This window comes from Bombyx mandarina, chromosome 06 (genome assembly GCF_030267445.1).
Source record: "Bombyx mandarina strain Sakado chromosome 06, ASM3026744v2".
In the NCBI taxonomy this organism is placed as follows: domain Eukaryota; kingdom Metazoa; phylum Arthropoda; class Insecta; order Lepidoptera; family Bombycidae; genus Bombyx; species Bombyx mandarina.
In genome coordinates, this window is record NC_143213.1 from 14,924,366 (window position 1) to 14,948,523 (window position 24,158).

Sequence of the window (24,158 nt, forward strand, 5' to 3'; positions counted from 1 at the left end):
TCCCCATAAGTAACCCGATTCACCCCAACGCCTATCCCTATTCATCCAATAGGGGCAAGTAAGTTTTTGTAACTACAGCTCGATCAAGCTAAGTTTGCACCTCGCATCGATTACGTCACGATGCCGCTTAGGTACGGTCTGAAAAAAGGATTCGCTATGACTTTAAAAATGTAAACAAATGTTTGTTAGATTTTACTTTGCATTTATTGTTTTTAACAATATATTATACATGGGTACATTAGAATATAGCGATATCGGGTTTTTGTATTAAGACCACCCGGGGTTCTTGCACTTTTTAAATTTGTATCTCAATTGCTCAGTAATAATTTTCCTTTATGTTTCTTTTTCAGGATTATGTTTCTCCTTTCACTATGTATCACCTTTCCTTTCATTTTGTTTACCACAACAATCCTCTCGAAGTAAAAAACACACAGGAGCTGACAATAGTTCATCCAGCTATAATTCTACAGATTGGTATGCGAACCCGACCCGAGTTGGCTATGTTAAAACCTTGTGTATGGTGAATCGGGATGTGTATGCTGCTCTCCACTTTGTTGTTTGATGAGAACTTTTTTTTTATTGCTTAGATGTGTGGACGAGCTCACAGCCCACCTGGTGTTAAGTGGTTACTGGAGCCCGTAGACATCTACAACGTAAATGCGCCACACACCTTGAGATATGAGTTCTAAGGTCTCAGTATAATTACAACGGCTGCTCCACCATTCAAATCAAAACGCATTACTGCTTCACGGCAGTAATAGCCAGGGTGGTGGTACCTGCCCGCGCGGACTCATAAGAGGTCATACCACCAGTAAAACATCATAGTAAAACCTTAGTACGATAAGTGGCCCTAGAGTAAGATGCATCATAATATGTAGCTACTTCAATGAATGGCTGTCACAGTATTTCGTGGGGTACTTACAAGAGTAAACTGCAACATTAAAGCTGAAAAGATATCAGATAATTTACATTCGATCGCGCAACACGCATTGATCGTGAAATGAGTGTGTTGTTCAAGGTTAACGACCTCCTCAGATAATTGACGTATTTCACAATTTATCATTCGCCGGCCGCTTCCAACAGTTCCAACCAACGCAGCGCAACTTTTTGTAAGTAGGTACGTGTCACTGTGTTTTTGTATAAAAAAATGAACTTTATTAAACAAATTTTCATAACAACTTTTTTATTTATTTATTAGTATTTTCTTCGGCTTTCGTGAGTCTTAGAAATAATTAAAACTATTTATATGTACTCGTCATATACTTAAATACCCACGTCGTGTAATACAGCAGTATTTAAATAATGACTACGTTCGAAACTACGAAAATTGAATTAGTATTGGATTAGTATTGGTAATTGGTATGTTTTGGGGGTATTGGTATTTTAGTATAATAGATGGAAAATAAAAAAGAATTATTATTAAACGCGAGATTAAACAATAAAAGTGAGTTTCTAGTTTAGTTCATTGATAACTATTACAAATTGTTAAAGAAATATGCCCAAGTAGTAGGTTTGGTGATAGTCAATTAATTAAATAAGTCTCAGGTGATTAAAGGTTAGATCAGGGTATACATATAAGTACACAGTACACCCGATACTTTGATTACGATTAAATACGTAATCAAAGAACATGATGAGTGATTATAATCAAGAAGGTCCTTCACCTACTACACTGCACTCACTACTTTTAAAGGACAGTGTATGTATTCAAAATCATTTCATTTTGAAGTCGTCGTGGCCTAAAGGATAAGACGTCCGGTGCATTCGTGTTGAAGCGATACACCGGTGTTCGAATCCCGCAGGCGGGTACCAATTTTTCTAATGAAATATGTACTCAACAAATGTTCACGATTGACTTCCACGGTGAAGGAATAACATCGTGTAATAAAAATCAAACCCGCAAAATTATAATTTGCGTAATTACTGGTGGTAGGACCTCTTGTGAGTCCGCGCGGATAGGTACCACCGCCCTGCTTATTTCTGCCGTGAAGCAGTAATGCGTTTCGGTTTGAAGGGTGGGGTAGCCGTTGTAACTATACTGAGACTTTAGAACTTGTATCTCAAGGTGGGTGGCGCGTCTACGTTGTAGATGTCTATGGGCTCCAGTAACTACTTAACATCAGGTGGGCTGTGAGCTCGTCCACCCATCTAGGCAATAAAAAAAAAAAAAAAAAAAAAAAAAAAAAAATCAAAAGTAGGTAAAATAAACAAGGAATCCCCCATACAAAATTAAATTGTTTTTGTATGGAATGAGATCCGAAGTTGTGACTAAGTGTATAATCTATGGTTGTGACACAACACAGTGTTACCGAGCTAATTGGTTTAACAGAGTAATAGTAATTTTTATCAATACGTGAACATTAAATTTGAAAACAAACCGTACGTTCTCTTTACTTATTTTTATTAATAATATCGTTTTCTTTGCATTTCTGTAATGCTACTGCCACTCCGGCGTCTTAACGCGTTAATTAGTGCGCTAAATTGGCATTACGCACCTAGCTGTAGAAAAATGTAAATTTCCTGTGACAGCACTAAACAAAATGCCATGCCGGTTGGGCTTTGTTGTTTTTTGTTTGTTTTCGTTTATTCATTTGGTTTTGATGAACATCACATTGAGTTATTTAAAAAACTAATGGCATTTTAATTTTTTAACATCGCTTATAAGTTCACGTTGATGTTTTTCGAGAAAAGACTCTGTTTACAAAATTATTTTGGAAACGTGTTTTTTGTCCGTGTTAATTTAAATATTTGCTGTTAAGAAATTTACTCCTCCTGTTTGGTCTTGTTTTTATTTGTTAATTTTAAGTTTTTGTTGTTTAATTTTTGTTGCGTCTTTTGCTAAAATTTTATCATGCCCGATACTCATCGTACTTGTGAAGTTTGTGGTATCAAAGAAAGACATCTTAATGAAAAACGGTTTTTCGCAAGGTTTCCTCTGGATGTCAATAGGTGAGTAAGTGAACTCCTTATTTGAATTTCTTTAGTAGATGGGTTGCGAGGGGTTGGAAGGGGGGATGGAAGTATCTTCGTTTTTGAATCTAGAACGATGAAACTTTTTGATGATGATTGATGATTTTTTTGCTTTTAGTCATACATATGTAAATAATAATGTAATTTAAAGTTTTTAAATCTTCACCCTGGAGGTGGTAAAATAACAATATGGGATAAATGTATGTATGTAAATATACAAGGTATTGTGGGCACAGCTAGTAAAAAATACTTTAATAAATAATAGATACTTAAATTTGAAAAATGTATATATTTTAGTTGATAACAAGACCTATTTTAATTTAGTAGTAAAACTAATATTCATTTTAGATGTAAAGAGTGGGTAAAAATAGTTGGCAAAGAAGATCTGGCTTATCTTCAAGTACATATGCTACATGATTTAAAACATGTTTGTGAAGTACATTTCTCAAGGCGAGACTTTACAAAATCAAAGAAGCGCTTAAAAAAACGAGCTGTACCCAAACTGAACTTAACACCGCCACCATTGAGAGATGAAATTCTTTTTCAATTTTTGCAACTTAACTCACAAGGTAATTGGGTACATATTTTCCATTTGGCACATTTTTTGCAGGCTTGAAATTTTTTTTTGTGTATAAAAATCATTTCCAAGGAAAAAAATTATACTGTGTAAATATTAGTGTTAGCTCAGTTGCTACCTAAAATGCTCACTTCTCACACACATGTCTACTGCATGGACTAAAGATAGTTTGTAAGTCTATTTATATCTAGACCACACTTTGAAATTCAACATGCTCTTGAGTGTAGAATAATTCAAAGTAAATTAAAAAATGTATGTTTTATATCAGCGGATGTCACCCCACAAGGCCAGTTTGAGGTTCAGGCAGTTCCTAGTGCTTCAATGCCAGCATCCTCAAGTCAGCCTAGCAGTCTAGAGAAAAGTAAGAATCAAGATTGTTTAAATTTATATCAGCAAGAAAAGAAATTCTAAATTTTAATCTTAATAGACTTGTGTAATAATTTAAAATAATTAATTTTATTTTTCAGCGGATGTCACCCCACAGGGCCAGTTTGAGGTTCAGGCTGTTCCTAGTGCTTCAATGCCGACATCCTCAGGTCAGTCTAGCAGTCTAGAGAAAATAGAATAAGAGTAAGAATCGATTTCATGAAAGAAATCATAAATTTTAGTTGTAATGAAGATCTGTAAAAATAGCTAAAAATTCCTACTAATATTATAAATGCCGCTTGTCTGTTACGCTTTCACGTCTAAACTACTGAACCGATTTTGATAAAATTTGGCACAGATGATTTGTAGACAGAGAGAAAGGACACAAAAAACCCGGTATTATGTTCTCAAATGATAGTACGGGGACACGCCATACAACTGAATCCCATGCGGGCGAAGCCGCGGCCGGAAGTCTAGTTTAAATAAATGAATATTATTTTTTCAGTGCATGGTTCTGGTTGTGTTTATTTAACAACACAATATGTTTGGTCACTGTTTAGCTATTTTTTTTAATATTATTTGTTCGTACTGTACTGTTGATTTCCCAAAAAAATAAAAAAAAATAAACATAAGATTATAATACATATGTACTTCATATATTTTTAACAGACGTCACCACACGAAGCCAACAGAAGGAAAGTGAAAGTCAAATAAGAAAAAGAAAATTAGAAGATGTTGGTGAGTTTTGTATTTGTTATATATTTTTAACGCTATCTATTTGTAGCACCACTTTTTACGATTGGTCAATTAGTATTCATGCAATTTTTTGTTTTAGATGTAACACCACGGAAAAGGAGGCTCTTAAGTGAATTGAGAAAAACAAAGTGCACATTGGCATCATTAAAAAAGAGCGCGAAACTAATAGACAATTTATCGTCAGAATTTCTAAAAGAAATTGTCACGTCCGCGTTGAAAAATCAAAAGCGTAAGTCAAACAAGGTAAACGATGGACTATTAAAAATAAAATATCAGCATTAGCCATCTTCAAGCGTTCACCAAAAGCTTACCGATATCTGCGATATCTCGCACCATTTCCGAGTATCAAAACAATGCAAAAGTTAATGACAAAAATACCTGTTGAGCCAGGTTTAAATACAGCTGTACTTGACTACCTGAAAAAACTAGCTCCCTTTAAAAAAATAAGAGCAAAATTATGCTCGCTAGTCTTTAACGAAATAGCGTTAAAAGAAAGATTAACTTATAGTAAAGCCACAGATAAAGTGGAAGGGTTTATCGATTATGGATATGAGAGGAAAAATGAGCTAGCAAACCATGCCTTAGTCTTCATGTTACAAGGTATTGGGAGAAAAATTAAACGAGTCGTCTTAATAGATGATAATTCAAAGGTGGCAATCTGTGCATTTGGACAAAAAAATGTTATTGATATGTCAGTATAGATTTATTTGAATATAATCGTCTCCTTCAAAGAATTCGGTTCAAAACCTGCATTAAATAAAGGTTAATACTTAACCTGTTATTTATCTAAGATGTCGTTCAGAAGAGTTTTGTGACTGCCAATGGAAAACAAAGTCAATAATTCGTTTTTCTGATTTACCAATAACTGTCCAAAAGTCACATTGCCGGCTTTGATAATAGACGACTCAAACAACCCCCTGCATTCTATTTTGTAAGAGGCACAGTATCTTAGAAAAATTACCAGTTTTAATTAAAGAAATTAACAACTCGGGATTTCAAGTTTTATCAACAATATGCGATCAAGGGCCCACCAATATGGGAGCGTTAATACTGTTAAAGGAGTGGAACAATGGTGGGCATAATTATTTTGAATTTGAAAATAAATAAAAAATATAATTTATGATATTCCACATTTATTAAAATCACTGAGAAATAACTATTTAAAACAAGGATTTCTGAAAATGGAAGTTTGGGGAGTTTACGACGAAAGGAAAGATCTTCCACCGAGCGGATGATATTGCTCGGTAGACCGACGGTCCGAATGTTGTTGTTCGGAACTTGTATATATGCGCTTTATCTTGAAAATGTCGTAAGCGAGATTCAGGCATCTGTCAATTATCTTGCGTTGTATGATGGCTACCCGCCACATCACTCCCCTCCGAGACTGGAGGTCGTGTCATTTTTAGTTAGCGTTGTCCGTGCTGAGATTAGCTTGCAAGGGCCAGTGCTGCTCGAAGCCTGCGGTGAGTCGAGGCTGAGCTTGATGCTGCGTGCCTGTCGCCAGTGCTGCTCGAAGTTTGCAGTGAGTCGAAACTGAGCTGAATGCTGCGTGATTGTCGCCAGTGCTGCTCGAAGTCTGCGGTGAGTCGAGACTGAGCTTGAATGTTGCGTGCGTGTCGTGCGTAGTCCATGTGATGCAGAGCTGCCACGCCGGAGATGTGTGACCCCAAGCGTTGATGATCCGGTCGTGGGCTGCGATGAACTGTAGCGGCGTGATGAGGCAGTGAAGTTGCGTGCCGTAGGACCAGGAAGCGCGGTGAGTCGGCTGCGATGGTCCTGTTGAGCCTGCGATGCTGGCTTGCTGTGGGACGACTGTCAATGACGTGCTTTTATCTGCGAGAATGCGGGGATTGTGGTAGCCGACTTTCTTTGATGCGCTGAAGATGAATCAGAAGGTTGCGTGTTCACATCTCGTCGCAGGTCACCAGTTTGGGAATATATATACGACAAAGGGAAGATCAAGCAGCATCAAGCTCAGCCTCGACTCACCGCAGGCTTCGAGCAGCACTGGCCCTTGCAAGCTAATCTCAGCACGGACAACGCTAACTAAAAATGACACGACCTCCAGTCTCGGAGGGGAGTGATGTGGCGGGTAGCCATCATACAACGCAAGATAATTGACAGATGCCTGAATCTCGCTTACGACATTTTCAAGATAAAGCGCATATATACAAGTTCCGAACAACAACATTCGGACCGTCGGTCTACCGAGCAATATCATCCGCTCGGTGGAAGATCTTCCCTTTGTCGTATATATATTCCCAAAGAAGAATTGAAAGGTCAATGGAGCCATTTAGTTGAGGTAGAGGAACGAAATAGAGTTTTTTTATATCTTAGCAATCTCAAATCAACTCATGTACAACCAAAGTACAGAGCTAAGATGAAAGTTAAATATGCCGCACAAATATTTAGCTGCCACTGTTCTTAAATGATTAGCCACAAATGTGGAAAATGTTCACCGATCAGATGAAATATTATAGACTGCTTTGTTAATTGAAAAATTCAATAAACTTTTTGATTATACAAATGGACCATCAGGGGATGCTGAAGTAAAAAAAGTTATACAGGAAAACATATCTGCTAAAACAGACCATTTCTGTTTTAGCAGATATGTTTTCCTGTATACCTGTATACTGGTTGGACAGAATTTAGAAAGCAACTGTTTACTTTAACATTTTTCAACCATAATGGTGTGGAAGCAAAAAATGTAAAATTTGTTCAAGGCTACACATCATATCATTAAAATCGCTGCGTGATATTTGGCTGGAAGTGCAGGATTTAGGATATAAGTATTTGAATCTACAGCAGTTAAATCAGGATACATTAGAAATTTTATTTGGATTAATAAGACAGCATGGTCAAACAAACAAGCATCCGACGTGCTCTACTTTTATAGCTGCTATGAAAACCTCTATAATATCAGAACTTACCGCCCCTCACAGCAAAAACTTCAATTGTGAGGAGGACAAAAAGAAACTCATGACGAATTTTCATGATTTAGTTTTCGGCTTTAAAGATGGAGACAATCAAGGTCAAGATATTAATGAGTCTTCTAGTAAAGTTTCCACAGAAAATGAAAATGAGGTTCTGAGTATACCTGAAGAAGAAGAGTATAAAGAAATAGTATGTGACCTAGCAAAAATTTAAAATCAACCAGTGGTCGATATAAGTGGATATCTAGCTTCTGTTATTCTAAAAAAAATGATTGCCAGGTTTGTAGAGCAACTTTGACAGCTGCATATCCAGAGGAAAATAAGATTAATGATTTAATTAAATTAAGGGAGTGGTGGCAAGATAAGAAATGTTTGACATCCATCATTGCAGTTGTGTCAAACTGTACACACTGCGGTTACAAATTTTGAACAGTTTTGTATCCCTAACCTACATAATAACAATGCTTGCCAGTGGACAATTACTATATTTTATTCAAATTGTAATACAGTGTGGTTATGCATTAATCATCGTCAACAAATGTCAGACATATTGTTTACAAAATTGGCTCTAATGCTGATTCGGCGACAGTGCCAAATAATTAATTTAATTCAAGTTTCAAAAGTAGAGGCTTTGGCGGACGCGTACAAAAGGGGTCAACAATATGGTGTTTCAAAATAATTACATAATTAGTTTTTATTTGTTTCTTGTAGAAAGAAGTAAACTTCGGGTTTGAGTTCAAAAAAAGTATACATGTAGAGATTTTCAACTTTATTTGATACTAGCGACCCGCCCTCGCTTCGCTTCGGAAACATTAAAACACACATGAAACAAAAAAATAAATAAAAAAAAGTAGCCTATGTTCATTAGGGACAATGTCGGCTTCTAATGGAAAAATAATTTTTCAAATCGGTCCAGTAGTTTCGGAGCCTATTCGAAACAAACAAACAAACAAATCTTTCCTCTTTATAATATTAGTATAGACTATTATAAAAAATTACTCTTGAAATGTAAATAGAAACGAATCGTTTTTTATTTATCACATAGATGTTCAAAACCTAGTTCATTATAACATTATAAAACAAGGTTGAGAATCTCTACATGTATACTTATTGTACCTTGCATAAAATTAAGTAAATATTGGTTTGTATTGTAAAATAAAAATTAAACATTACCGATACAAACTTTACATTTTTTGTAAGCGTTAAAATTCTACTTACAAATTTCATTAAAATTATACTAAGTAATAAAACATTGTTTTATTTCTTTTTAAAAAATCATGTTTTAATTTCAATATGCAATCCTTGATATCGACAAAAATATCGATAATATTCGCATCATTATTTATTGAACGTCGATATTAATGGTCATCACTATTTTTGACAGTGGTAGGATTTTTGTTGTCTGTGGTTGTTTTGATGTTGCCACCAGATCGGATCTGATCCCATACATTTTCATTTTGTGACGTTTTCTATGAAGTGTGGACTCTTAAAACGTAGTGATTATTATACTCTTTGATAGCCCTTTATCCCCCCTCGAACAAGAAAGTTCCCGTGTTAGCCTAAAGGGCGTGTTTTTAAACATATAAGGGCTTTTCCAGCCCTTAAATTTGGAAATTAAGTGTAGTAGCGCCATCTATTGTCGAGATTTGAACTTTATTCAGAACAACTATTATTTGGGTTGCACTTCGAAAGGCGCTGCGAGCAATTGCAGCATGTGTAGTAATGGCGCGAAATTTAAAATTCCAATTTCAATAAAGTCTTAAATTACATTTGTTACTATAATAAAGTTATTAAATTTTGTGTATTTATACAGCCGTAGCTAACTTATATTTTGGAGTTAAAGCGACATAATTTTAGTTATTCAAATTAGTTCTGAAAACATTTAAAATTTAAGTTTTTAAATTTCGAGATTTTACTACGTATGCTACAGCTGCAGAACCTATTGTTACGGTGGACGATAATGTCGAGAAAATTCTAGAACAGGGGTTCCCAAACTTATTTCGTCTACTGCCCATTTTGTAAATAAATTATTTTTTAACGCCCCCATCTTTTCACCTACCTACCTACGTATAAAAACCACTATGGCGAGAGCTCAGTCGGTGTCTAAGTCTTCCTAGATGAAATCACAAATCGCCTCCCAAGCCTCTACATAAAGCCCTCATTTTTTTTTCTGGGTCTCTTACCGCCCCCTTTTACGCCTGCAGTGCCCACAAGGGGGCGTTATCGCCCACTTTGAGAAAGGCTGTTCTAGAAGGTGTGACCAAGAAAATATTCTCAAACTTTCTTGAATATCCTAGAGCCTAGCTCTTTGAATATATAAGAGCCCGGTGTCGCCCGCTAGAGTTAGTTCGATTTGAACAGCAAAACAAGCGATTTTAAAACGAAAAGAAAAGAAGTAATTCTTCATAAATTTCTCCACAATAAACACCAAGCAGAAGCGTAAATCCTAAGAGTATTTTTAAAACTCATACAATAATTTGTTGAAGAAATATACATAGGTAAGAAGCTATCGATACTAATATATAAATCTAGAGTGGTTTTTACGGATGTTCCGTTATAAGTACTGAACCATGCATCCGATTGACTTCAAACTTGGTATCCATGTAGAAAATAAATGTACTTAATGGATAGGCTAATATTTATATGAGTGTTGGACTCTCTAATAATAATGACAATAAATAATAATGTTAATTTTAAATGCGTAGCGAAACGGGCGAGTACGGCTAGTATATTATATATATATATAGTATAGAAGATTGGTTGAATGGACCTGTAATATTACGGTGTTGTCAGTTAAAGAGGTAATGGCTCAAAAATTCGCTATAAGCTGAATTATCTATTTTCTTTATTTTTTAATGTAACAAATACATACACTTAGTAAATATATGTCTTCTTTTAAACCTGAACTGATACTTTGACATGGTAATAAAAACTAATTTAATATTTATAAAATAATTTATTAAAAAATAATTTTCTATAATTGTCATTATCGAATTCCCTGAACTAAAAAATTCCGTGATTTTACCACTGAAGTATGAAACCTATGAAAATGAAACCTCAACAAAAAATGCGTGCCACTGTGACGTCATCTGGCCGCAAAACACGGCGGTTTTAGTGCTGCCTAGAAGATTTTAATGCTATATACTTTAATAAGACGTAAGTATATTGTTAGGTGCAAAGATACTTTGATTTAGATGTGTGAAATCGAAGACAAGTTCGTGTTTCTGCCAAGTAAACGATATAACGATTTTTAAAAGTTGCTACACCGATTTTATAATGTTGTGGTTTGACAACTCAGAGACCGCAAAACATAAACATATGGCCATGGAGTTAATAAATACCTACAGTAACTCTATGCATATGGCGTAGTACAGTGCCATCTGTCCATCTGTAGCATGCTAAATTTTATCGTCGTTTCTTACACAGTCCGTCAGCTTTCTAGCAGCCAATGAGGTGAATGAAGTTAGCCCCTCAACAAAATTTTTTTTTCCTATTTTATACTTATTTTCTATTAATTGGTTTGTTCATCATTTGTTCATGATTGTTCACTGTTAATAATTGTTTGTTCTGCATTAATTTATTTAAAAATATACCTACAAGTTAGCCCCTCTAATGCAATCTTTAATATTTTTTCATCCTTAATGACTCGTAAATATTCATTTTCGATTGTTCTTATATAAAACACTATTGTTCTCTTTCGAAATTACTCGTTTTTTGTTTAATTTACTATTTTTATTAGTTGAATAAATGTATGCAAAATATGTGTACTGCGCATGCGTCAACTATAATGCCTAAACTTTCTACGCGGTTTTAATCGTAAAAAAAAAACAAATATAAATCCTGAAGGAGCAATTAATTGGTATACAGTTTAATTAAAAAACTTAAAAAATAAATAAATGAAATAATGTGCATTGGCGTTAAGTTAGACCAAATACGTTTTTTCCATCCTTATCGTTATGAAGGTATAAAAAAGGTAGGGAGTTCACATAGGTAATATAAACAAATAAGTAAATATGTTCATTATTTATCTTTCAAGAGATAATGTAGGTATACATTATAATAACTTTTTTACACAGTCGAAATTATATTCCTAACATTAGTAAAATAACATTTTAATAGGATAAGTAAGAGGATGGAAAAAATGTATTTGGTCTAACTTTCAGGATTTATAATTGTTTTTTTTTTCACGATTAAAACCGCGTAGAAAGTTGAGGCATTATAGTTGACGCATGCGCAGTACACTTATTTTGCATACATTTATTCAACTAATACAAATAGTTAATTAAACAAAAAATGAGTAATTTCGAAAGAGAACAAACGTATTTTATATAAGAACAATCGAAAATGAATATTTACGAGTCATTAAGGATGAAAAAATATTAAAAATTGCATTAGAGGGGCTAACTTGTAAGTATATTTTTAAATATTTTTTTTAAATAAATAAATGCAGAACAAACAATTATTAACAGTGAACAATCAAGAACAAATGATGAACAAACGAATTAATAGAAAATAAGTAGAAAACAGGAAAGAAAATTTTTTTTGCGGGGCTAACTTCAGTCACCTCAGCCAATGCTAACAGTGGCAATATCTGCGAAAATGAAAAAGCGCTCTACAAAAGAAGCAATCAACTATCATTTTTTTAAGGGATTTTATGACCTGGTAACTAAGATCTTTAAGTCATGTCTTATAAAATTTTCATTTATATTATATTTTTATGAAAAATGATATTATGGAGTGAAATGAAATGAAGATGATTAATTTGAGACATTAATCAACTGGGATGAATTTCATTTCAGTCCATATTATTATTTTTCACAATAATTAGAATATACATTATAATAAGACATGATTTCAAGGTCTTAGTAACCAGGTCATAACATCACTTTAAAAAAAAAGCGCGTTTCCCGAAATTGTGGAGTATATTATATTTTTTTAAATTTAACCGATTTTTACGTACTACCTTGATTGATTGTTACTTTCCACGACATTTAGGCTGTTGTACTTTGCCAAAATATGGTAGGGAAAGGAAGTGTAAAATGCTCAAAATGCGGCATAACATCAAAAGAAGATTTTTCCTTAACCTTCCATAGGTTTCCTCTTCCGTCCAAGCATGGGTCTCTGAGGTAAGTAGATCAAACATTTACTTTAGATACACGTCCTCCCGATTTTACAAGTTCTCAGTTTTTGCACTATTCCGACCTGAATTATGCAAAAAGTGTACTTATTTAATATTATTTTGAAGATTGCTTAGAACTTTGTTTTTTAATTTAAAGTAAAATAGCTTCATACTTTATACCTGTGTACAATAAAAGCATTATTTTTTTAGGGCTAAAGTTTGGGCTAAATTTTGTTTTCCTGATGGTGATTGGACATCCAATGAATCATTAGAAAATTTGAACGCACAGCATAGGATGCTATGTGGCAATCATTTTGATGATTCTTCATTTACCAGCAGCAACAGGAAAAGACTTAACAAGTTTGCTATTCCATCTGAAGCTCAAAGTATACTTTCCCAATTAAGAGAAGAACAGTGTTGTCCATCTAGAGCAAGTCATGACATCCAAGTTAGTATTTACCTAGTTTACTTTATAATCATAAAAATATTGCTCTAAAAATTATAAAACAGTTTAAGGGCATTAAACTTCTTGTCTCGTGATATTATTCCATAACAAATCAAAAGAATATTGATTTGTATCTTTTTCATATTGAAGGAAGTCTTCTCCCAAGTAAAACGTATTCACTGAACCTATATAGAATAGGTATATATATTAGGATACACTTGAGGGATGTAGATAATGAATTTATTCTGATTATTCTGATCACATTGGTTATCTTGACATAGTAATTGATTGAATTTCAAATTGTGAAAAAAAAAGAAACATCACTTTTAAGAAAATATTTTGTTCTAAAATAATAATAATAGCATGTAAAGCTACATATTCGATTGAAAGAATTAAAGTTACCAAAAAATTACTTTAAAGGAATTAATTTTCTGAATTTTTGATTTAAATTTGAAATTTGTGATTTAATTATTTTTGTATATTTTCCAGGAGCCATCAATGAGCAAAGGTATTTTGAAGGACTTGGATATGAAAAAGTTCACTGAACTTACACCTAAAAAGCAAAAGCTGCATAAGAGATGCAGAAAAATCTATCTGAAATAATGAGGCTCTGAAGAAAGTATAAAGGTGTTAAAAAACCCAAAAGATCTATATTAAGTGTACTAACATCAAATGAACCTACTAATGAATTATTAAAAAGCAAATTAAGTAGGTCATTTTATTTACTATTACAAAGCCAACTGAAAAACGTTCTAAGAAAATTAACTGGACGGAGATGGACACTGGATGATAAAGTGTTAGCCTTAAGCATTTGTAAGAAATCAAACTTTTGTTATAGATTATTGAGTAGGTTATTTTGTTGATCCAATTCATATTTTATGTGAAAGTAATGAAGAGCTAGGAGATATGCCTCCTCAGTGTTTTGGTGAAATGCAAGCATGTGCTAATGTTTGCAAAAAATTAAAATGAATTTATATACTTTATTAACTTGGAAAATTTGGACAAAGATTGGCTAATGGGATGTGAAGAACATTACGCAGTCAATATTGAAACAATTATTAAAAATTCAATTGCTATCTGTAGGCTTAGTGCGAGTTTCAAAAATGGAATCGATTGACTCGCATCGAGTGTACGCTCTTCACGGTGAAACGTGCGGAGCTCTGTAGGCTTAGTGCGAGTTTCAAAAATGGAATCGATTGACTCGCATCGAGTGTACGCTCTTCACGGTGAAACGTGCGGAGCTCTGAGTGCGAGTTACTCGATTTGCAGGACGTTTATTCATCTTGAGAAGCGATATTTTTTTCTTTTATATTGGTAGCACGCAAGGTTTTTTTTAAGGCGTTTAATTGAAATGCCAAGCTTTCTAACGATATTTATAATTAGTCGGGTAATGGGTAATGTACCTGTGCTTAGTGCGAGTTTTTTTAATTACTCAGTCGATGTTAATGTTATGTTTAATTTGTGTGAGTTTGTATCAGTGCCACCTAGTGGTAAGCTTATGAATCTCATTTTGTGGGAGAGAGAAGGTTTGTTTATGTTGCTGTCTCATGTATCGAATAGCTTTACCGAAGTGAGGCTCTCGATTATTGTATGCGCGAGTGCGAGTTGCAAATTAATGGATTTTGAGAGTATTTCTTCACTTTCAAGCAAGTTAAGTAGTCACTAAAAATTTTGCCGTGAAACCAATACAATATCAAGATTTTTTCTTTCGTTTTTAATAATAATGTTGTTTTTTAAGGTTTTATCTATTCTAATGGTTTAGACACATATATTTTTTCGGTTAGAAAATTTTATAGACGTCTAGCTAGTTGTAAATACATATTAATTCTTTGCTTTTTCATTTAATTCTTATTAAATCATTGCTTTTTTTTAAAGAGTTGTTTGATGAGAGAGAGAGAGCGAGATAGAGTTGCTTTTTTTTTATTGCTTAGATGGATGGACGAGCTCACAGCCCACCTGATGTTAAGTGGTTACTGGAGCCCATAGACATCTACAACGTAAATGCGCCACCCACCTCGAGATATAAGTTCTAAGGTCTCAGTATAGTTACAACGGCTACCCCACCCTTCGAACCGAAACGCATTATTGCTTCACGGTGGAAATAGGCGGGGTGGTGGTACCTACCCGTGTGGACTCCCAAGAGGTCCTACCACCAGTGAAAGAGTATTCTTTATTGTACACAAAATGAATAAATATTGTGAAACATTTTTTCTTGGTCTTATCGCTAAGAGTGATCTCTTCCAGACAACCATTAGATGGGCAAGAATAATTTCGAAATGAATTGCACACTGTGTATCTATCAATTATAGATATATATACACACACGCACATACACACGCGCACACACACACACACACACACGCGCGCAATATACATATTTACAGGTACATACGTACAGATTTATATTTATAAATTATATAGAAATTTGAACAATGTAATAATAATTTTGCTTCTTTACACATTTATAAATAAGGATGGATGCTCGTAATAATTTTAGTATATTTGGGCCACCTAATGAAGATTATCAACACTATTACCGTAAATACAATCATTTTATACACGTTCAACGGGTAAAAGATTAAACCTATGTAAAACATAATTTCTTTAATTAAAAAAAGCTGAAATAATTACCTATTCCAAGATTAATTATGTTAAGTATGTCTCAATATGTAATTACAATTAAATAAATTCTATAATAAACTTCTAATTCTAATACTTCTATTAAAGTTACTAAAAAAATATGTTTATGCTGGGCAGTTTTCGTGTATTTTAAAGGTTACGCCATTACGGCAAAGTTTGTTTACGAAATTGCACCCTTAGAATGGAAGTGGTATAACTAAAAAATTTAAGATTAGTTTTATATTTCAAAACACTTATGTATTATTATTAAGAACCTACATTTTAAGTAGGTAATACGTGCAGCAAAAATGTTGGACTCCTTTTTACGAAAATTGCGCGGACGGAGAAGTATGAAATTTCCCACACTCATAGAGAATATAGAGAAGTAGTGCAGATTGCTAATTTTTTTTTTTAATTGTGCATAAACAATAAAAAAATAAACTAAATGAATAAAAAAACCTTACACACATTACCATGTATTTGACACACACACACACATGCATTTATACTTTTTTTGTTTATTGATTTATCAATCTGTGGTCAAATTGAGAATAGATTAATATTTTTTGTCTTTAATATTATTTTTCTATAATGTAGCCTTGGCGACATAGAGCAATGATTATTATAGAAATGATGATAATAGAAAGGTGACAATAGAACTATAATAATGTTCAAACTTAAAATTTAAATAAATTATGGTCAAATTTCGACCACTGGACTACCATTAGTAGATAATAATAAAATCATTTATTGCCTTTCACACAGATTTAGATTATTACAGGCAGCCTACAAGGAAACAACAAAAAAACAAAACACGATTATATCATTTCTGGCAAGCAGCTCAACATTTGCACTTGTATATTATTAATAGGAATTTTATTAAGAATATTGACAATTTATGAGGAATTTGACAAGTACGGATTAGTTATAGATATATGTAGTTACATATTGTAAATTAAATTAGTTTTATAAGTGCAATATAAAATAATTTAAATGATAAAATGATAAAGCCATACCTTTTTCCAATGTGACGATTAGAGGGTATCCTATTATTCTTTTCTATATTATTCTATCAGCTTATAAAATTAAACAGTCTCTTTTAGTCTAGAAAAGGACAAAGTACTCTTTCTGTCTTTTTCAAATAAAATGGCATGCCTTAAAGTGTTTAAACCGAAAAACTAAAAAAATACAACAAAACAAATAACAAAAATACAACAATAAAAAAAAACAATTATTGTATTACAATATTGAAGTTTACCAGAAACTAAGAATTTTGGGTTGAGCCACTTTAATTCTAAAGGTACAAAATAGTATTGAACACGTGACATTACCCGAATAATTTTGAAAGTAGTGGTTCCCATTAAAATGCTGTTAAAATGCGTTGTATTTCATTTAGACGGTCTAATGCCAAAACATCACGTGCTACCAATATACGAGAAATAATATTATTGCTGCTCTCGGTGAATAAACGCCCTGCGAAGCGAGTAGCATATCTCAACTCACACTCACAATTCTTCATTTTTCACCGTATAGAACGTAAACTCGATTTGATTTTGATTTATTCATTTACAATTGAACAACTAGGAAAAAAAGATGAAAAGACATTTTGGAGGGACCGCGAGGAGCTAAATTGTGTGAATTGTTTTATTTTGTCTATTTAATGTTTCTTAGTTAATGCGTATTTAATATTTCTTCGTGTATAAGTGTAATTTTGAGACCGTCCTGGCCTAAAGGTTAAGGCGTCCGGTGTATTCGTATCTTGCAATGCACCGGTGTTCTAATCCCGCCGGCGGGTATCAATTTTTCTAATGAAATACGTACTTATCAAATGTTTACGATTGACTTTCACTGTAAAGGAATAGCATCATGTAATAAAAATCAAACCCGCAAAATTAATTTTTGTAATTACTGGTGGTAGGACGTCTTATGAGTCCGCACGGGTAGGTATCACCACCCTGCCTATTTTTGCCGTGAAGCAGTAATGCGTTTCGGTTTGAAGGGTGGGACAACCGTTGTAACTATACTGAGACCTTAGAACTAATATCTCAAGGTGGGAGGCGGCATTTGCGTTGTAGATGTCTATGGGCTCCGGTAACCACTTAAGATTAGGTGGGCCGGGAGCTCGTCCAACCATCTGTGCAATAACAAACTAACGTGGGTTTATTAACTGTTTAGTATCTGTGAAAGTGCGAAAATTTTAAAAAATTAAACAAAACCGCTGGACGTAGCTTCTCGAAGTCTTCGAAAAGGTACACTGAAAAAAATCTCAGTATATAATCAGCATTTTGCAGAGATTATATTTTATCCCATATTATCTGATCTCATTTCATTTCATTCCATGCCAATTGATTAATGTTTCAAATTAATCAAATCCATTTCACTCCATATTATCATTTTTCATAAAAAAAGATTAGGCTCTATGGCATGATATTTTTGCCTCTCTAGTTGGAAAAATAAAACTACTAAAGAAATACTCGATCGAAACGTTAAAATCCACTAATTTGTAACACGCACTCGCACAAATGTCATTCGTAGTACTCATTTCGGTAAAATTACTCGGTTACGAGATCACAATGTTAATATGAACTCGCACTCACAAAATAACACCGAGTACGTTTGCCGCTAGGGGCGCTGTTCCAATTGCATACAAATTTGAGCAAACTGGCTCGCTAGTGAGAACGTTACAAAACTCGCACTAAGCACACTGAGTGCGAGTTACTCGATTTGCAGGACGTTTATTCATCTTTAGAAGCAATAATTTTTTCTTTTATATTGGTAGCACGCAAGTTTTTTTTTAAGGCGTTTAATTGAAATGCCAAGCTTTCTAACGATATTTATAATTATTCGGATAATGGGTAATGTACCTGTGATTAGTGCGAGTTTTTTTAATTACTCAGTCGATGTTAATGTTATGTTTAATTTGTGTGAGTTTGTATCAGTGCCACCTAGTGGTAAGCTTATGAATCTCATTTTGTGGGAGAGAGAAGGTTTGTTTATGTTGCTGTCTCATGTATCGAATAGCTTTACCGAAGTGAGCCTCTCGATTATTGTATGTGCGAGTGCGAGTTACAAATTAATGGATTTTGAGAGTATTTCTTCACTTTCAAGCAAGTTAAGTAGTCACTAAAAATTTTGCCGTGAAACCAATACAATATCAAGATTTTTTCTTTCGTTTTTAATAATAATGTTGTTTTTTAAGGTTTTATCTATTCTAATGGTATAAACACATATATTTTTTCGGTTAGAAAATTTTATAGACGTCTAGCTAGTTGTAAATACATATTAATTCTTTGCTTTTTCATTTAATTCTTATTAAATCATTGCTTTTTTTTAAAGAGTTGTTTGATGAGAGAGAGAGAGCGAGATAGAGTTTTTTTTTTTTTATTGCTCAGATGGATGGACGAACTCACAGCCCACCTGATGTTAATTGGTTACTGGAGCCCATAGACATCTACAACGTAAATGCGCCACCCACCTCGAGATATAAGTTCTAAGGTCTCAGTATAGTTACAACGGCTACCCCACCCTTCGAACCGAAACGCATTATTGCTTCACGGCGGAAATAGGCGGGGTGGTGGTACCTACCCGTGTGGACTCCCAAGAGGTCCTACCACCAGTGAAAGAGTATTCTTTATTGTACACAAAATGAATAAATATTGTGAAACATTTTTTCTTGGTCTTATCGCTAAGAGTGATCTCTTCCAGACAACCATTAGAATGGGCAAGAATAATTTCGAAATGAATTGCACACTGTATATCTATCTATTATAGAAATATATACACACACGCACATACACACGCGCACACACACACGCACACACGCGCGCAATATACATATTTACAGGTACATACGTACAGATTTATATTTATAAATTATATAGAAATTTGAACAATGTAATAATAATTTTGCTTCTTTACACATTTATAAATAAGGATGGATGCTCGTAATAATTTTAGTATATTTGGGCCACCTAATGAAGATCATCAACACTATTACCGTAAATACAATCATTTTATAACCGTTCAACGGGTAAAAGATTAAACCTATGTAAAACATAATTTCTTTAATTAAAAAAAGCTGAAATAATTACCTATTCCAAGATTAATTATGTTAAGTATGTCTAAATATGTAATTACAATTAAATAAATTCTATAATAAACTTCTAATTCTAATACTTCTATTAAAGTTACTAAAAAAATATGTTTATGCTGGGCAGTTTTCGTGTATTTTAAAGGTTACGCCATTACGGCAAAGTTTGTTTACGAAATTGCACCATTAGAATGGAAGTGGTATAACTAAAAAATTTAAGATTAGTTTTATATTTCAAAACACTTATGTATTATTATTAAGAACCTACATTTTAAGTAGGTAATACGTGCAGCAAAAATGTTGGACTCCTTTTTACGAAAATTGCGCGGACGGAGAAGTACGAAATTTCCCACACTCATAGAGAATATAGAGAAGTATGTAGTGCAGATTGCTAATTTTTTTTTTTTAATTGTGCATAAACTATAAAAAAATAAACTAAATGAATAAAAAAACCTTACACACATTACCATGTATTTGACACACACACACACACATGCATTTATACTTTTTTTGTTTATTGATTTATCAATCTGTGGTCAAATTGAGAATAGATTAATATTTTTTGTCTTTAATATTATTTTTCTATAATGTAGCCTTGGCGACATAGAGCAATGATTATTATAGAAATGATGATAATAGAAAGGTGACAATAGAACTATAATAATGTTCAAACTTAAAATTTAAATAAATTATGGTCAAATTTCGACCACTGGACTACCATTAGTAGATAATAATAAAATCATTTATTGCCTTTCACACAGATTTAGATTATTACAGGCAGCCTACAAGGAAACAACAAAAAAACAAAGCACTATTATATCATTTCTGGCAAGCAGCTCAACATTTGCACTTGTATATTATTAATAGGAATTTTATTAAGAATTGGTTACGCGCGGATTAGTAATAGGATGCTAATGAATTATTGGGATGGCGCCACCTTTGGAGTTTGTCAGTAACTAATTACCGCGACTATCCAAAGCGGGGTTCTACCCGATCGATCACGCTTTACCGCTAGCTGCCTAGATGGCGGCACTTGTATATTGTGTGGTGCTTGTGCTTACGAAAAGCTACGTGAGCTTCGTCACCCCCTCCCGCCGCCCGCGTGCATCCATCGCCGACGCCCGCACGACAGTCACTGGCAAGGTCTACAGGTGAGTGCAAGTTCTTTTAATTTATTGCCATTTTATTGCTGCTTCCGTGTAATCATTCGCCCGCCCGCTCGCTTATGTGTATTTAATTTATATCTTTAGTTTGATTACTAGCTTTTGTTTACCGCTATATAGTTTTACCGCTCCGCTAATTATAAGTGACAAACATTTGTCACATACCGCTTAGGACGGCTATTTACACGCCTTTCTACAACCCCGCTATATATGCTCCCGCCGCAGGAGGGCTATTTACACGCCCCCTTGCTACCCCATAGTTTGGTCCTGCGAGCCTGGATTAGATCCAGCTTAAATTTTAATTAAAATTAGAATTAATTTATGATTACCCCCATTCGTCATTTTGTTACAGTATTGTATTGTATGTAAAAGTTAATTACATTCATCGCTATTAGTAATAATAACTCGTAACCGCATATTGAATTATATTTATTAACGTAGTTCATTTAGTGTTATTTTTTTAGTCAGTTATTTCATAACTTCATTATGGAAAATAGACAACTAAAGAAACTTATCGCGAAGAATAATTTAGTATTTGCACAAATTAATGATTTATATAATAAATCAAAAAATATTTCGGAGTTTGATTCGGAATTAATTGAAACTTTTCTTGCCGAATCAGAATCGATTGATGACATGCGTGTTAGATTTGAAAGCAATTTGGATGATATCAATGATTTAAATTTAAAGCAAAACCCCGAAGTTGAGCCTGAATACGCAGCTTTATCGTCTTTTGACACGTTATATAATTACGTAAGACGCGCTCGTAACAAAATTACAATTGGTGATTCGTCAAATGTAATGAGAACTACCGCCGCCATAAATATAACATTGCCAACAATTTCACTTCCTTCCTTTGACGGACGCTCTCTTGAAGGATGGGAAACATTTTACCAGGCTTTTAAAGCTAACATTCACGATAACCCGCAACTGTCTGATGCGCAACGTGTGCAGTATTTAATGGGCAAATTAACACATAGTGCATTAAAGTTAACCGCTGGTATAATACCCACAGGTGAAACATATAATATTATTTGGTCGAATCTAATTAGTAAATATCAGGATAAACGAGCTTTAGGATGTCATTATCTGAATAATATATTAGATTTAAAAAATTGTTCACCTACCGCAAATAGTTTAAATATGTTCATTGAAAAAATTTCATCTTCGATTGCCGCTTTAAAACAATTAAATTTACTCGATTTAACTGATTTTATTTTATTACAATGCTCACTGAGAAGGTTGGATCCTCAAACGTTACATTCTTTTGAAGCATCGGTTCGTGGTATTGAAATACCCACAACTGAAATGTTTATTAAATTCATACAGGATCAGATAAAAATATTAGAACGCTCTGCACCGAAGTGTAACATAGAGAAATCTAAAAATCACAAATCGTTTATTTCTAGTAGTTATAATGACCCAGTCCGCACTGAAAGGGTTAACAAACCGGTTTCGTTATCTACGTGCGATCTTTGCTCGAGCTCGCACCACACGCAGTTATATCGTTGTAATGAATTTAAAAATATGATTTCACCGCAAGCACGTTATGATTTTATTAAATCGCACAAGGGTTGCATTAATTGTTTAAGCTTATCGCATACATTAAAAGCATGTCAATCAAAGTTAACATGCAATAATTGTAAGAAATATCATCATACTTTGTTGTGTTTTGGTAATAAACGGGCGAATCGAAAAAGTAAAAGCGTACCCAGTCCATCGGATGACTACGCTGATATGGACAGGCAGGTCAGTCGGTCGCAGGTACATGGAATTCCGAGTGATGCCGCGCGGCCCGATTACGGTCGGTCCCAGGTTCAATCTCAACCTGTTGTTCAGAGTTACGATCATCATGATGCCGCTTCGAATACTTGTTTACACTCTAACAGAACGATACAACAACAAAATAATACGACCGCTACCACGTTGACTCACAGTTCGGAAATAAAATCGAATAGTAATATTTTATTATCAACCGCTCAAATATACGCTCACTCGAATAAAGGGGAACGTAAAATAGTTAGATCTTTAATAGATAATGGTTCCCAAAATAATTTAATAACTGTCAATTGTTGTAAATTACTTAAATTACCGATTATACCTTTAAATAATTCTTATATTAGAGGTATTGGATTAACCGCTCGCCCGATTCACGGATATGTTTATTTAAATATTGAATCTAGATTTTCTCCTAATAAATATTATATTCACGCTTTAGTAGTAGACTGTATTACAGATAAATTACCCGCTTATTTTATAAATTCCTCAAATATGAATCATATACGTAATTTACCGCTTGCCGATTCAAATTGGAACGTTCCAGGTGTGATTGATATGGTGTTAGGTGCTCAGTTATTTCCATATATATACTTAGGTAATCGTATAGATACCGGCTCACTAGCGCCACCTGCCGTAGAAACAACCTTCGGTTATGTTCTTATGGGTGACGTACCTGAAGTGAGTTACACCGGCATTATGAAACCGCAACATGATAATTTTTCTGTTATAAATGATAATAATACCTCTTTGTGACTATCTAGTACAGTTTATATTGATAATCCACCCGCTTTCGAAAATACTAAAATTCATTCTGCATTCACTTTAAATAAAACTTTTTCATCTATAACGCATAAAGACCTTGAGTCATTTTTACATAAATTTTGGGAATTAGAGGAGATTCCTCATGAGCGTCATCTTAGCCCTGAGGAAGCCGAGTGTGAAAACAAATATATTTCTACAATTACCCGCGATAATGATGGCCGATATACGGTTGAGTTACCATTTAGTAGAAATCCCGCTGACCTTGGCAAGTCTTATACTGTTGCTCACCGCCGTTTTCTTTCGCTCGAACGTAAGTTTGTTCAATTACCCTCACTCCGCGATGATTACGATATCGTTATACAGGATTACATTAGTAAAGGTTATTTAACTGAAATTAACGACACCGCTAAGGAAACCGATAACGGTTATTATATACCGCACCATGCAGTTATCCGCCCAAGCAAGACTACCACTAAACTACGTGTAGTTCTTGATGCTAGTGCTAAAACATCTAGTGGACTGTCACTTAATGACGTCTTGCATACTGGTCCAAATTTACAGGCAGACTTATTTTTGCTT

At 33.9% G+C, this 24,158-nt stretch overlaps 1 protein-coding gene across 13 annotated transcripts in view; it reads left to right on the forward strand.

Moving 5' to 3' along the window:
* Nucleotides 1-961: 961 nt before the first annotated feature.
* Nucleotides 962-24,158, forward strand: part of GSTd3 (glutathione S-transferase delta 3) — a 33,922-nt gene continuing 10,725 nt past the window's right edge. Inside the window, exons 1-6 of one of the 13 annotated variants that reach the window (XM_089728426.1) lie at nucleotides 2,527-2,949; nucleotides 3,319-3,539; nucleotides 3,816-3,908; nucleotides 4,015-4,083; nucleotides 4,583-4,651; nucleotides 4,749-4,898. In XM_089728426.1, coding sequence (XP_089584552.1) covers nucleotides 2,852-2,949; nucleotides 3,319-3,539; nucleotides 3,816-3,908; nucleotides 4,015-4,083; nucleotides 4,583-4,651; nucleotides 4,749-4,898 — 700 coding nt within the window. In that variant the 5' untranslated portion in view covers nucleotides 2,527-2,851. Of the gene's footprint in view, nucleotides 1,118-2,300; nucleotides 2,950-3,318; nucleotides 3,540-3,815; nucleotides 3,909-4,014; nucleotides 4,108-4,582; nucleotides 4,652-4,724; nucleotides 4,899-12,570; nucleotides 12,729-12,931; nucleotides 13,170-13,655; nucleotides 13,794-13,828; nucleotides 13,980-24,158 lie in introns of those variants that run through there. The other 12 variants (XM_089728424.1, XM_089728425.1, XM_089728427.1 and 9 more) reach the window with 12 other exon arrangements.